The sequence below is a fragment of the Magnolia sinica genome, chromosome 5 (genome assembly GCF_029962835.1).
Source record: "Magnolia sinica isolate HGM2019 chromosome 5, MsV1, whole genome shotgun sequence".
Lineage (NCBI taxonomy): Eukaryota > Viridiplantae > Streptophyta > Magnoliopsida > Magnoliales > Magnoliaceae > Magnolia > Magnolia sinica.
Window position 1 is genome coordinate 27,626,741 of NC_080577.1, and position 13,521 is coordinate 27,640,261.

Below are 13,521 nucleotides of genomic sequence, written 5' to 3' on the forward strand. Positions count from 1 at the left end.
TCCCAAAAAACTCATACCCAAAACCTAACGTGCATTTTCCCCATCCCCTTAAACCCTAACCGTCACTTCTCCCCATCCATAATACCCTTACCATCCACAAAACCCCATCCCAAAACCCATCTTCATCCCCAACTGTCCCTTCCCCCATCCACAAAATCCTAACACTCTTGGTATTAAAAAATAGTTATGTTACAGTCGTATCGGCTGTTACATAAAGGAAAAGGTTGGCCCCATTACGCTATATGGGGGGTGAATCGGTCTGTTATGATAGAAATCCTTGTAGTTTTGTTATCTTCAGAAGTTTATTTGTATTCAGTCATTATATTTGATTGCAGGCAAGATGCTTGGGCAGATACTTGTTACAAAACAAACTGGACCTCAGGGAAAAGTTGTGAGCAAGGTTAGTTATTCTGTTTCTCTTCTGTGTGCTATATTAGCTGGCCCTCTTATTGAACTAGCTCTTGGATTTCTCCATCACTGTGTTTGTATTTTTTGTTCTTTTCACAGTTCTTGAACTTCTCAAAATCAGAAAATAAGTAAAATTGTTTGCTTCTGATTTCTGAATAAATTGCCCCTGTTGTTTGTTATTTTGAAGATGTAGTATAATCTTTCTTAGTTGTCATGATCATAGGGATGAAATCAGCTATGTTTGAAATCAAACAGTTAAAAGAATTGGAGTTTGAATTTTTCATAGAAACAGTCAAAAAGATGGGAAAAAGTATTGTAATCCGTAACCTGTTGACTCCCTTTTGTGTCACTAAGTCACTTTTCATTACGTTCTATGTGATACACTTGGTTGATCCATTTTGATATGTGAAATATGAATCAAAACAACACAGCTTAACACATGATGCACCGTTCTAGGCTTGAAGTTGCATCAAAACCTTAAGTCCCGATGAGTCACACCACTGATAATAGGAATGACACACCGAAAATAATCACAGGATTAGGGAAAAGATCAAAGAAGTGTGTGTGTGTGGAAAAGATCAAAGAAATGTGTATGCATGTGTGTTTGTGTGAAGAAATGTGTGTATGAAAGATCAAAGAAATGTGTGTGTAGGAACAGATCAAATAACTATATGTGCGCATGCAAGTGTGCTTGTGTGGGTGGGTGCGCGCCAGTGTGCATGTGATGGATAGGTGCGCGCCAGTGTGCATGTGATGGATATAAACTTCGGTTTATAGGAAATGACAACAATAGAAATGAAGTGAGGATAGTAGTAGACAGATATAAAAGATAGAGTTGTAGATGTTAAGAGAGTAAGTGATAGGATTTTATTAATAAAGCATGTTTTGAGAGAGGAGATAATCAATATCTTTGACGCATATGTGGCACAGGTAGGCTTAGGGGGTAGAATCAATAGACAATTTTGGAGGGATGTGGATGGAATCATGCAAGGAATTCCGAATGGAGAGGATTTTTGTAGGAGTCTTAGACGGTCATGGAGGAAAAAATAGTAGTGGATGCGAAAAGGTACATAGAGGATATGATTTTAGGAGACATGAGACGGGGATGCCATCATTAATTTTGCTATGGCATGCAATTTAGCTCTAGCAAACATCATCACCATCAAAACCTTATCCCAACTACTTGGAGTTGGCTGCACGAATCCTATTCCACCATTCCAATTTATCGGAATGTTAGATTGTCATGATTCATGATTGGCAGAAGTTTGATGTGGCTAGCAACTTATCGCAACCTTCCTTTGCCTAGGCCTGGGACCAGCAGTGAGAGTGCAAAACTCCCATTGCCGAATTTAATTTAGCTACAGCAAACGCAGACTTTAAAAAGAAAGATGAACATTACCCTTTAAAAGGATCATATACAAGTCAAATTGACTTCTTTCTACCTAGGAAGAAAGACCGGAGGCACGATATGTTTCAATCCCACTTCCATTGGCAAATCCAAATGCATGGACCAGAGCAACCGACAGTGTGAAAAAGCCAGTTGTTGTCCAATAATCAGTTGGGCCTATCCCATATGAGTTACTGTTAACCAGCATCAGACAATCACATGAAGAAGCTATCCTTAACCTTAGTGCCCACTGCATGACACAAAGAAATGTGAGTTACTAAACGCAGGATTGATATGTAAAGACTGCAAGATTATACTAGGGGAGAGTTTGAGTACGTAACATATGTTAATGATTATGGATGTTTACATCAAGATATTGAGGAGTGGGAGCAAAATTAGTAGGTGTCCTACAACTAAGCCTGCTGGTTGATGATCAGACTAAAGATATGATGGACGCCAAAGTGGATGGTGGATTTCCCTAAAATCTCCCAAATGCCAAGATCCTATTCATTCAAATATGCTGTGTAGAAATAGGTTAAGGAAAAATGAAGACATTCAACACACACACCATAGGTCAAAGTCTATATATCTTCCTTTGTGGAAGAATTTTGACGCAAGTCCAATCCATGGTGGGGCCCATCTTATAAACATTTGAGATCAATGAATCATGATCCCCCAAGTAGCTAGACACGTGCCTCATTTGATGGGCTACATGTGGAGTTATGGACCATTGCTACTCTGGTAGAGGATGATAGCATGGCCGGTCTTCTCTCAGCTTGGCATGGAGTCTCTCTGGGCAAAGAAAAATCTATGGTTTGGAGAATGTCCTTATTAGCGGTCTGGTGGGCAATCTAGGAAGAAAGAAATAGTAGATGTTTCAGAGATGTTTCCAATTCGGTAGATCGCATAGCTAAGAGAGTGCATCAGTTTATTCTTGAATGGGTCTGCAGTGTGGTCAATTTCAGCGGGATTCCCTTCACGTTTGGTCAATCTGTTGGGTTGTAATTTTCCTCTTTCTTGAGGGTGATCAGCTCGCTATCTCAGCAGGCTTTTCCTCTCCTTGTTCTCCTTTTCTTTTTTAATGAATACTTCGTTGCTTCTCAAAAAAAAGAAAAAAAGCTTCTAAGCTTGGGATACAAACATCTCAGTTCAAACTGTCCAAATTGTGAGAGTAGATTTCGTCCCATCATAACCAAAACTCATAACAATTTTGATGACATAAGTTGCTGATTTTTGGACTTCGATAGTTGAACTGAAAAATATCAACAATTCCTAGTTCAACAGTCAGGTGACCACGAATCAGCTGATTTTTGCAGCTTGGGTCCCACCTTTTGTACGGTTTATTAGGAGTTACTCTATGACACTTGAACAACTTTCTAGGTGCTTCCTGTAAAAAAAAAAGGTGCTTATGTATCAACCATCACTCTTCCACAATTATCAAATAACTCCCCTTCTCCTTCGTTTTGACATGGCAACTCCACCCACAAAAGAAGAGCCATCCAACAGCAACTTCATTTTGAGCTCAATCATGCTCCTATTTCGAACTTAATACGATGATTCCTATCTAAAGGTTTGTGTAAAATTCAATCTCATGTTTGAATTTAATATGTTTCTATTCTGGAAGCTAATTTAAAAATTACCTTTTGTTTTGAAAGGTAATGAATTTATTATAAAGGAAGGTGGAAGTCAAAGAACAACCAAGAGACAAATAATAAGGCAGACTAAAGATGAAACCGTGAGAGGACAGACAACGAGAGCCTTTATATTTGAGGTCCAATCCATTACATCCAATTTAACCCTTCTAAAGACTTCGGAAACTAGCCCACTATGATTACAAAAACATCGATTATTCCTCTCCCCACAAGGCCGAAATGCCTATCAATAACGATAGTCTTCAAAGCATTCTCCCTTTCTCCCCCATCCCATCCCCATGTCGGGATTTTCTCCCCCATCCCATCCCCATGTCGGGATAGGAAAAGATTCTAAATGGATCCTAACATCACCCACGACACTTCAAAAGATCGCCAAGAACCTCTCCCACATCTCACTAGCAAAGGGGTAGTGACTAAAGAGATGATTAATGTCAATTTTCCTCCTAGTGAGAGGTGTTGGCGTTTTCATCTCAACAACTTCCTTTCAACTCTTTCTATAACCCTAGTGCTTTGCAGGCTTGCCAATACATAAAGGAAGGCCGGGATACAAAGAAGGAAATGACCCGGTGCTAGAACCAAGCACCTCTTCAAGCTTCTTCACCTCCTCCGTAGAGGTACCAACGCCCCAACATCTCGCTTTTAAGGATATTCACCTTTAGGCCTGACACCACGTTGAAACACCTAACTATCTTTCTCAAATTATCCACCTTAGCTTCGTCCACATCACAAAATAGAATTGTGTCACTGATCTAGAGATGGGAGATTTGAGATGCTGGTTTATCAACCTTGAACCCACTATAAATTATGTGTTCCCAACTCTACTCCATTGATTCACGATTTACTAGGAACTAAAAAGCAAATTGCTGATTAAACCACATTGATGTAATCATCATCATCATTGTCTAAGCTTTATACCAACTAATTGGGGTTGGCTACATGAATTCTTTTCTGCTTTGTTTGGATTCATGTTGGAAGTTATGGCATAAATTTGATGCCAGCTGCCAACCTGAAGCAACCCTCCTTTATCCAGGTTGGGGACCGGCAATGAGAGCATAAAACCCCCACTAGTGCAATGTACTAGACAATTACAAAGGTTGATAACAATGAAGTGCTATCTAATAGTCTATTACATAGGTTGATTAAAATCAACAAGTTAACAACATCGATTTTCCATTCAATAAAATCAAAGCGCAGCAATTGGAGAATTTGTGTGCTTGAATTGATTTGTGGTTCGAGCACTGATGGAGTGATTAGGTAACTATGGGTCACACCATAAAGATCACCTCATAAGAAAATCAGGATGGTCTACTCATCAAGCAGGCTACATTGCCGAAATCAATGTACAGCCAGTGGTATGAATCAGTGCAAGGGCATGGCACCAAATGAGTGGTGATTAGTCCAGTTTTCACCTCAGGTGGCGCCCAACCTTTTGCTTGGCTTAGGTGTTCTAAGAAGTAACAAAGAAACCTTGTATGCTAGCATTCTCTTCTTCATCATATCACTGCAAATTTTGGTAACGTTTTTTGAAAGCTCTACTCAACTCTTGCTTGTGTTGAAACTAAATTTACTGTCATATCTGAAGGACTTAAAGCTTACCTGTTGCTTTTTTTAACAGGTGTACTTGTGCGAAAAGTTGTCACTTGCGAATGAAATGTACTTTGCAATCACCCTTGACCGTACAAGTGCTGGTCCAGTACGTTCCTGACTCAAGTGTTAAATTTTTGTTTACTTTCAATCCTCATTTGTATATCAAATATGAAGAGTGCATTCTTTTGCCTGAACATGCTTTCTTCCATTCGTACCATTAGAAAAAAGTTGTCTTCTATCTGTTCCTGTCCCTTCAATAAGAATTTTTTGTATTAAGTTGTCTTCATGTTTTGCTTCTGTCACATCGAGTCCAGTTTCTCTGTATTCCACGTCACTAGTTTGTTTTTCTTTGTCACAACATGTGGATTGGATTGTGCATTTTATAGCCACTACTTTACCGTATTTGTTTGCATCACACCTCAGAGAATGTTCAAGAAATATTCAGACAGTTGACAATGTTCAAGCGAACATACGCTTAGCGGGCATTTGGATAGAGAAACCAAAATGTGGACTGGAAAACCAACATGGAATTCTCATGAAATGGAACCCTCGGATTCCAAGAAGAATTCTGTCATCTGGTTCAGAGTGCAGTGTTTCATGCAAATCTTAAAAGGTCAATGGTCCCAGGGTGAGAGACGTCCCTCACATTGGAATATCTCCATATAACAGGTTTTTTCAGAACAAATTGGCAATCCACGTTTTTTGTGGAAAACCTCGGAAATGGAAAACAATTTCCGCAGTTTTTTTTTTTTGTCAAACTGATGAAATTTAGATATACACAGAAATTGTTTACTTTAGTTTTCAATGTTCCCAAACAGCCCATTAATGAAAATGTTTAGATGCTGGTTTTGGAACTCTAAGATTCACATTGTTGAATCTTCCAGTTGACTGTCTATCTTAAATTTCTGGCTAAAGTTGCAAACACAGTGGAATGCATTCAAAGAAACTTTCTGTGGGAAGGGGGCAGAGAGGAGAGTGGGAAATACAAGTTTCATCTTGTGTAGTAGTCTAGTGTCCAACTACAAAAAGGGGCTGGTGGAATAGTGATAGGTGATGTAAAGGAAAGAAATTGGCACTTCTAAGCAAGTCGTGATATGGAACTGGGGAGAAAAAAGACTCTTTGGGGAAATGTGATTGCACACACAGGGTCATGGAAGGAGATTGGTTCATTGGCATAATCCTGAGAGGGAGGGGATCAGAGGCACGGAAAGCCATTAGCAAATTTGGCAGTATTCCAATAGTGGATCATAGGGTTGGAAAGGTGATGAAGGAGGGGGTTGAGTTCATTTTCAAATTCACAGAGAAAATGCTTGTTATCTGGGTGGGGTTGAATGTTTGGATTTGGTGTTCCCTTATTTGCCATCTCTTTGAGAAAAAAAAGGGGGCCTATCTAGAGATTTCCCTGAAATTATTGGGCATTTTGTAATGTGGAATCTTACTGTTCATTGGAATCTTAAAGATGAGGAAAATTTGTGTGAGCAGTTGAGGGGGTGAGAGATCTCTTCCTTGATCCTAGGGAACCGGATCACAAGATTTGGTTAGGGTTGAGGATCAGTTGCTTCTCCTCATAAAAAATTTTCTCCAATTATATCAGAGGGGGTGGGAATATGTCTTCCCCATGTGCAAACGTGTGGTGGAAATGGCATCGAGGATTGCAAATTTTCCTTGGTCGGCCACTACTAATAAACTTTTGAAGGCGGATAACCTAAAGAAACAAAATCATGTTTCCAATCCAAACATTTGTTTCATGTGTTGAGAGGACGAGGAAATGGTTGATCATCTTTTCCTTCATTGTCCTTTGGCAAAGAGATGTGGAGCCACTTTGTATTTGGTATTGAAATGGTGATGAATACTGTGCTTGAGGGTAATATCGCTGTTTGGTGGCATGGTCGACACTGTCAAACACTGCGAACCTGTAACCTTTATTGCATTTGATTGATTCTTTTCATTTATTGTGTTCATGGTTACTTCAATTTTTATCCTACTTGTTGGTTGGCCATTGTCAATAAAATTTTGACGGTGAATAACAATGAAAAAGTCATTGATTGTAATTAACATTTGTAATAGACTTATCGCATGATTGCAATCGACCTATGTAATAGTCTATTGCATTGCCCTTGTGGGAGTTTTGTGCCTTCATCATGAATCCGAAAAATATGACATTCTAAACTCATGCTAGAGTGGAATGGTGGAACAAGATTCACGCAGCTGACCCCAGTTAACAGGGGTAAGGCTTAGATGATGATGATGATGATCATGATGATGACCCAAAGAAAGAAATGTCGTGCTTCCAATCCAGACATTTGTTTCACGTGTTGCGACTTGGGAGGATGAGGAAATGGTTGATCATCTTTTTCTTCACGGACCCCTGGCATGAGAAGTGTGGAGCCACCTCTTTGTTTTTGGTATTGAGATGGTGATAAATGCTATATGCTTGACGGCCTCATCATTGGTTTTCATAAAAAAATGATTAAGTCCTTTGGAAAATGTTGCCCATTGTAATGCATCCTGACCATAGATTGATCATGTTTGTGTTAAAAGGGATGCAAATAGTCCCCACTTTGGCTGTGCAGCTGGATGTAAAAACAACCTCATATGCAGTTTGTTTTGGGCATTTTAGAGAATCTTTTATGGGATTTAGAATATTTTAATTTTAATTTTTTTTAGTTTCGTGCTTTCATCAATCTTTTAGTGATTTTATTATGTCATAAGTTCGTCCAGACATAGTAAAGTACAGATTTGTAAGATCTCTTTGGATCTCTACCTTTTGTTTTTGGCCCATAAAACATGTCTAAGGCCATATGTATGAATGCGAGTTGATGAATTTTATGGAATAAAAGAAAGTGATTGTGATGCAGGACAATTAACCACTTGCTCTAAAAGCTCGAACTGTTAGAGTATGGCGAATTAATCCCTTTATCTCATAGCCCAGGCCCCATATCTCATGGGTTAAGACCTCGGCCGAACCTCATTTGTGGGCCCCAAATCACATGGGCTACCCACCTCGAGTGTGTCCCCGCATCTCACGGGCTGCCCCACTTGAGCCCGGTGTGAAATGCGCATTAATCACCCCTGGTAAGGAGTCTCGAACACAAGACCTCCCCCATGGGCCCCAAATTGCATGGGTCACCCACCCCGAGTGTGCCCCTGCATCCAACAGGCGACCCCACTCGAGCCCAGTGTGAAAATGCCCCTACATTAATCACCCTCGGTGAGGAGTCTCGAACACGAGACCTCCTGCTTTGATACCAATTTGATGCAGGACAATTAACCACTTGCTCTAAAAGCTCGAACTGTTAGAGTATGGCGAATTAATTCCTTTATCTCATAGCCCAGGCCCCACATCTCATGGGTTAGGAATTTGGCCGAACCCCCTTCGTGGGCCCCAAATCACATGGGTCGCCCACCTTGAGTGTGTCCCCGCATCCCACGGGCTACCCCACTTGAGCCCGGTGTGAAATGCGCATTAATCACCCCTGGTAAGGAGTCTCGAACACGAGACCTCCCCTGTGGGCCCCAAATCGCATGGGTCACCCACCCCGAGTGTACCCCAGTATCCAACAGGTGACCCCACTCGAGCCCAGTGTGAAAATGCCCCTGCATTAGATTGTAGGGAGAAGTGTATTCTCTTGCAAAGGGAGAAAACCCTAAAAACCAACCTTTTTGCATTTCGTGGGTTGTGCAAAAATCTGTTCATCTTCTTTTCTTCTTTCGCACCCATCCTGCGTCAAATTGATATTAGAACAAGTCATGCTCTTGGAAACTTCGATTTTTTTTTTCCCCCTTTATTCCCAAAACTTGTCAGAACTGTCCTAAATTCGCCCTGACCTGTCTACAATTGGCCTCACTTCCAACTCTATGTTAACCCTAAGAGGACCATAAAATTTATCCCTGAGTTTCAAACTATAGCCTATCAATCATTGTTGACATGGCGATTGGCAAGAAGTGGATATCATTACAATTTGTACAATTACTCTTTTCTGGAGTCCTGTACAAGGAATCTGAAATACAACATTCTTCAAAATGTAGTCCTTAACTTCTACATGGTATCAGTGCCACATCTCTCACTGTGGCCACTGAAACAAAATACTGTCAGATTTCTAGCATCCATCTCTAACATGCAATCCTGTCTGTCCGATAAGAGAATCTTTTATGAGATCAATAATCTAGTAAATAGTTGGTTAGTTTCCTCTTTTAGTAGAAGTCCATCCTTTGTTGATCTTTTAATGATTTTATTATGTCATAGGTAGTCTAAAAATAGTAAAGTTCAGAGTTGCCAGGTCTCTTTGGATAACTTATCGTTTGTCTTTTTGGCCTATTTGGACTTGATGAATAGTATGGAATAAAAGAAAGTGAGTTTAGGGAGAGTATTCTATTACAGAAGGAGAAACCCTTAAAAATAAGACCCTTTGAATCATTTAGTTTGTGCAAAAATCTGCTTTGGAACATTGGTTCTTTAATCAATGATGGGGTCTCTTGAATTGTGACCAACTGAGCTACTTCGGACTTGTTGGTCCCTTGAAAATTGGCATATTGTATATCCAGATTATAAAATGATATTAGGATCATACTTGTTGTTCTCGCTTCTTCCAAGGGGAGCAACCGAGGTAGCAACTCTTGCAAAGGAGGCACTAATGAGAGTGTCACCATTGGCTATGCAATCCCGCTCTCCTAGCCTTTGTACTCTGTTGCTTTTCTTTTGCTTAATAAAATTTTTAGGTGCCTATTATCATTAAAAACAAGTTAGTTACTTACTTAAAAAAAATTTATTCATTTATGTGCCTGTTGGACATTTTTATCGATATTGGATACTTATTCCTCACCTAGATAGATGTCATGTTAATCTGATGTGTGATTATTCTCTCACAGCTGCATTATGCACATGGGTATATATTTATCGCATGCAAATTCCACATTTCTAGGTTAATGGATTTTTTTCTCTCTTTTTTTTGGGGGGGACTAGGGATGTTTGTCTGTACCCACTTAAAAATGGTAAGAATAACATGCCTAATACTCATATTGCCGTGTATGGTTTTACATTCCGTGGTATTACTGGAGACCGAATTAGTCTTTCCGTACTTCACTGATGATGACTTTGGTGGCATGGTATTATTTCCAGTCATTCATGTTATTTGTTAAGGGACGTTAATCATGCAAAATTTATGTTTTTTTTTTCATCGTCAACTTCTAGCCACCTTTGGACTCTAAGAAGGTCATTATTTATGACGATGACTTTCGATTTGTCCTCAGTTGCATTACTCTTTTTCAATCAGATCATAATAGCATGCAGTAAGGGAGGAACGAGCATTGAAGACCTCGCAGAGAAGTTCCCTGATATGATTATTAAGGTCATCTACCATCTCTCACCTTTCTTTGAGGGCACCAAAAAAAAAAAAAAAAAAAACTCTCATTACTCATCTCTTTCACTTACATAGTTATTGTTTTCTGGTTGTGACATGTGAGTCAGACAACTGGGTGCTTATGTGAATGATCAGGTGCTTATTTGAATAATCAGGTGCCAATTGATGTTTTCAAAGGAATTACAGATGAAGATGCTGCTAAAGTTGTAGACGGTTTGGCTCCTAAGTTAGCAGATAGAAATTCTTCAATAGAGCAAGTGAAGAAACTTTACAAACTCTTTTGTGAATGTGACTGCACTCTGTTGGAGGTGAACATAAAGTGCTATATTACCAACAATTCTTTGTAAATTTGGTCATTTTTCTTTCAACATTGTAGTTGAACTGATGTCCTTTTTTTTTTTTTTTTCCGTTGGTCAGATAAATCCAATTGCAGAAACTTCCGATGGCCAGTTAGTAGCTGCTGATGCAAAGTTGAACTTTGATGATAATGCTGTTTTTCGCCAGAAAGACATATTTACTCTTCGGGATCCATCTCAAGAGGACCCTAGAGAGGTATCCATTGAATCCACCAGTTTCTATGCAAAGGGTAGTTCCATATAATCAGTTTGGACTGTGATAGTGGAGTGGGATGGTAATAGTTGTCTTCATGTTGAGCCCAAAAATCTAAGTGAGCAGATGATCCTAAGTCCCAGTCAATTGCTTACTTTTTGGTCATTATTAGCAGTCTGCACAAAATTTCGAGACTGGGGCAAGTTGATGGGGACATCTCGTGCACACACACGCCCTCCTTACGCACGTACACAAGGAAGGCCCCATCTTCTATCTGGATCGATGACGACATTCATGGAGGGCCTCTTAGTTAGAGGACTATGTTTTAGTTCCTTGGGGTGGACCCGATCATCATGTGGATCTCATCATTGGATCTCATGATCGTGGCCCACTACCCTAGGTGACCTAGTACTTTGGGTTTTGCTTGTTATTGTTATTAGGAATATCATGGACAGTTTAGATTGCTTTGATTAGTTATTATTTTTTATTACTTCGTCTCCAAGTATTAGGTTGCACACATGGCGCGAATTTTGGGGTATAGGGTGTTATTATAAATAGGCACCCCTTGTAGTCTTTTTTCTTAATGAAAATTAATAAAATTGCTCCGTTTTTCTGCTCCTCTAAATTTCTGAGTTGTGAAGATTCAATTGGGTGTGAAACCCTCCCTTTCTCGAAGGGCTGACTATCGTGGTGCGAAGCCACACCTATCCCGTTTTGCCCCCAGCTTCTTCCATCCATATTTCTCTTCTCCTACAAGCATTCCATCTTCAAATCCATCAATATTTTTAAATCCATCAATATTTGCAGGCGTTTTTCTATCTACAGCAGATTTTCAGAATCTGGCCTTGCAGGAGGGCTGAAACTTTGGCGGAACACCATGCACAAACCGTGCATTGGATCGAGCTGAGATTTGAGAGTTTTGGAGTCCATCCCTGGCCGACCAGGGTCAAGGTGTTCTTTTTTTGAATAGTAGGCCCCACATACGTGCGGCCGTGATCACACGCACATGCGTTTGAGCCATTACTGCTGTCCACATATGTTATAGTTCTCTGGTTCGTCTCTCTCCTCTCTTTCACTCCTCCTTCACGCAAAATCCCTAAACCTAATCCTAAATTACTCAAATCCCCAATTTTATGCCATTTCTTCAACATTTGGGTTCCCCGAATTGAAATTTCTGAATCCCTTGGATTGAGGGAATTATTTCTGTGCATGTATGGATGAATTTACCCTCTGATTCTTGTTTGGTCTATAATTTTGATTGATCTGACCCTAGCATGTGTAGGCCCGCATAAGATTCCCATTGATTGAGTGTTTGAACTTTTGTGTGGGATGTGGAATTTTGTGTAATTGTTTCTGACTAGTGTGATCTAAAGCCTGAAATCTTGCACATCATACTTGAATTTCATGTCCTGCATCAAATTTGGTATCAGAGCTTAGAGTTCTTGTAGGGGAATGCATTGCATGTTTAGGGTTTAGTTTATTTGTGTCCATTATGCATTAAGTATCATCAAATTGAGTTGTTTAAAGGTCCATAATTTCTGATATAGGCTGCTGGATTTTCTGCTATCAGAAAATCCGCATATTTCTTTGCTGGATTTTTTGTTGACAGATTTTTTTGAAAGACAGGTTGTTGGAAATTTAGTATTGTGTTGTTTTCTCCATATAGAGTCCTATAGGAGCATTCAGTCCTATCTAGGCGCATATAGTTGTGGTAGAAGGTCCTCAAAATGAGTTAGTAGTTGTATGCCCACACGTACGGGTCGTGGTTTTGGTTTGCACCCTACACTAAACATGGAGCAATTGCAAGAGTCAATGAACAAGTTGACCCAACAGTTTGAGTCTTTGGGTAGGCGCTTGGAACAACGTATGGACCAACGCTTTGAACAGCTTGATGTGCGCATTACCCAACTAGAGACCTCCGCCAGGGCAAACCCCACCATTGGGGAAGATGCCCAATCTCAGGCACGTGGTCAGGAGGATAGACCAAGGAATGGAGGTGGCCAATGAATTAGTTATGGGCGCGCACCCGTGCACCCACCCTGTGAGGTACATCAAGACCACTATGACTTCAATGCGCAACTTCTCAAAGGAGTTAGAGTAGATGTCCCCACGTTTGATAGCCACTTTGACCCTAAAGCTTTTCAAGATTGGTTGGCAGTCATGGACTACCTTTTTGAGTGGTATGACATGTTCGGCCCTGTGGCTAGAGAGTGCACCGGGTGCTAGTGTAGAGTTACCCACTGAGGCCATTCTGGTAGTGGATGAGTTTCGTGATACCTTTCCTGATGATCTACCGGATGAGTTTCCCCCTATGAGGGATATACAATACACCAGGACGTGGGACACCGTACTACCTATAGCCGAGGTTGTGTTTAATAGTTTTGTAGATAGGTCCACAAGTTTAGGTCCTTGTGAAGTCGTTACTGGCTATAAACCTAGGAAACCTATTAATCTTGTCCCTATGTCATTGTCTCATAGGCCGTCAGAGTCTGCAGAGTCTTTCGCGCATCACATTCATTCATGGCATCAAGAAATCAAACAGAAGATCATGACTAGTAATGAACATTACATACTTTCT

General features: G+C 40.2%; 1 protein-coding gene across 1 annotated transcript in view; it reads left to right on the plus strand.

Annotated features, from left to right (window-relative positions):
• LOC131245846 (succinate--CoA ligase [ADP-forming] subunit beta, mitochondrial-like) overlaps positions 1-13,521 on the plus strand; it is a 29,913-nt gene that overhangs the window by 11,507 nt on the left and 4,885 nt on the right. Inside the window, exons 4-8 of the mRNA XM_058245574.1 lie at positions 336-400; positions 5,063-5,140; positions 10,308-10,382; positions 10,550-10,702; positions 10,812-10,946. Of these exons, the coding sequence (XP_058101557.1) occupies positions 336-400; positions 5,063-5,140; positions 10,308-10,382; positions 10,550-10,702; positions 10,812-10,946 (506 nt within the window). The remainder of the gene's footprint in view (positions 1-335; positions 401-5,062; positions 5,141-10,307; positions 10,383-10,549; positions 10,703-10,811; positions 10,947-13,521) is intronic.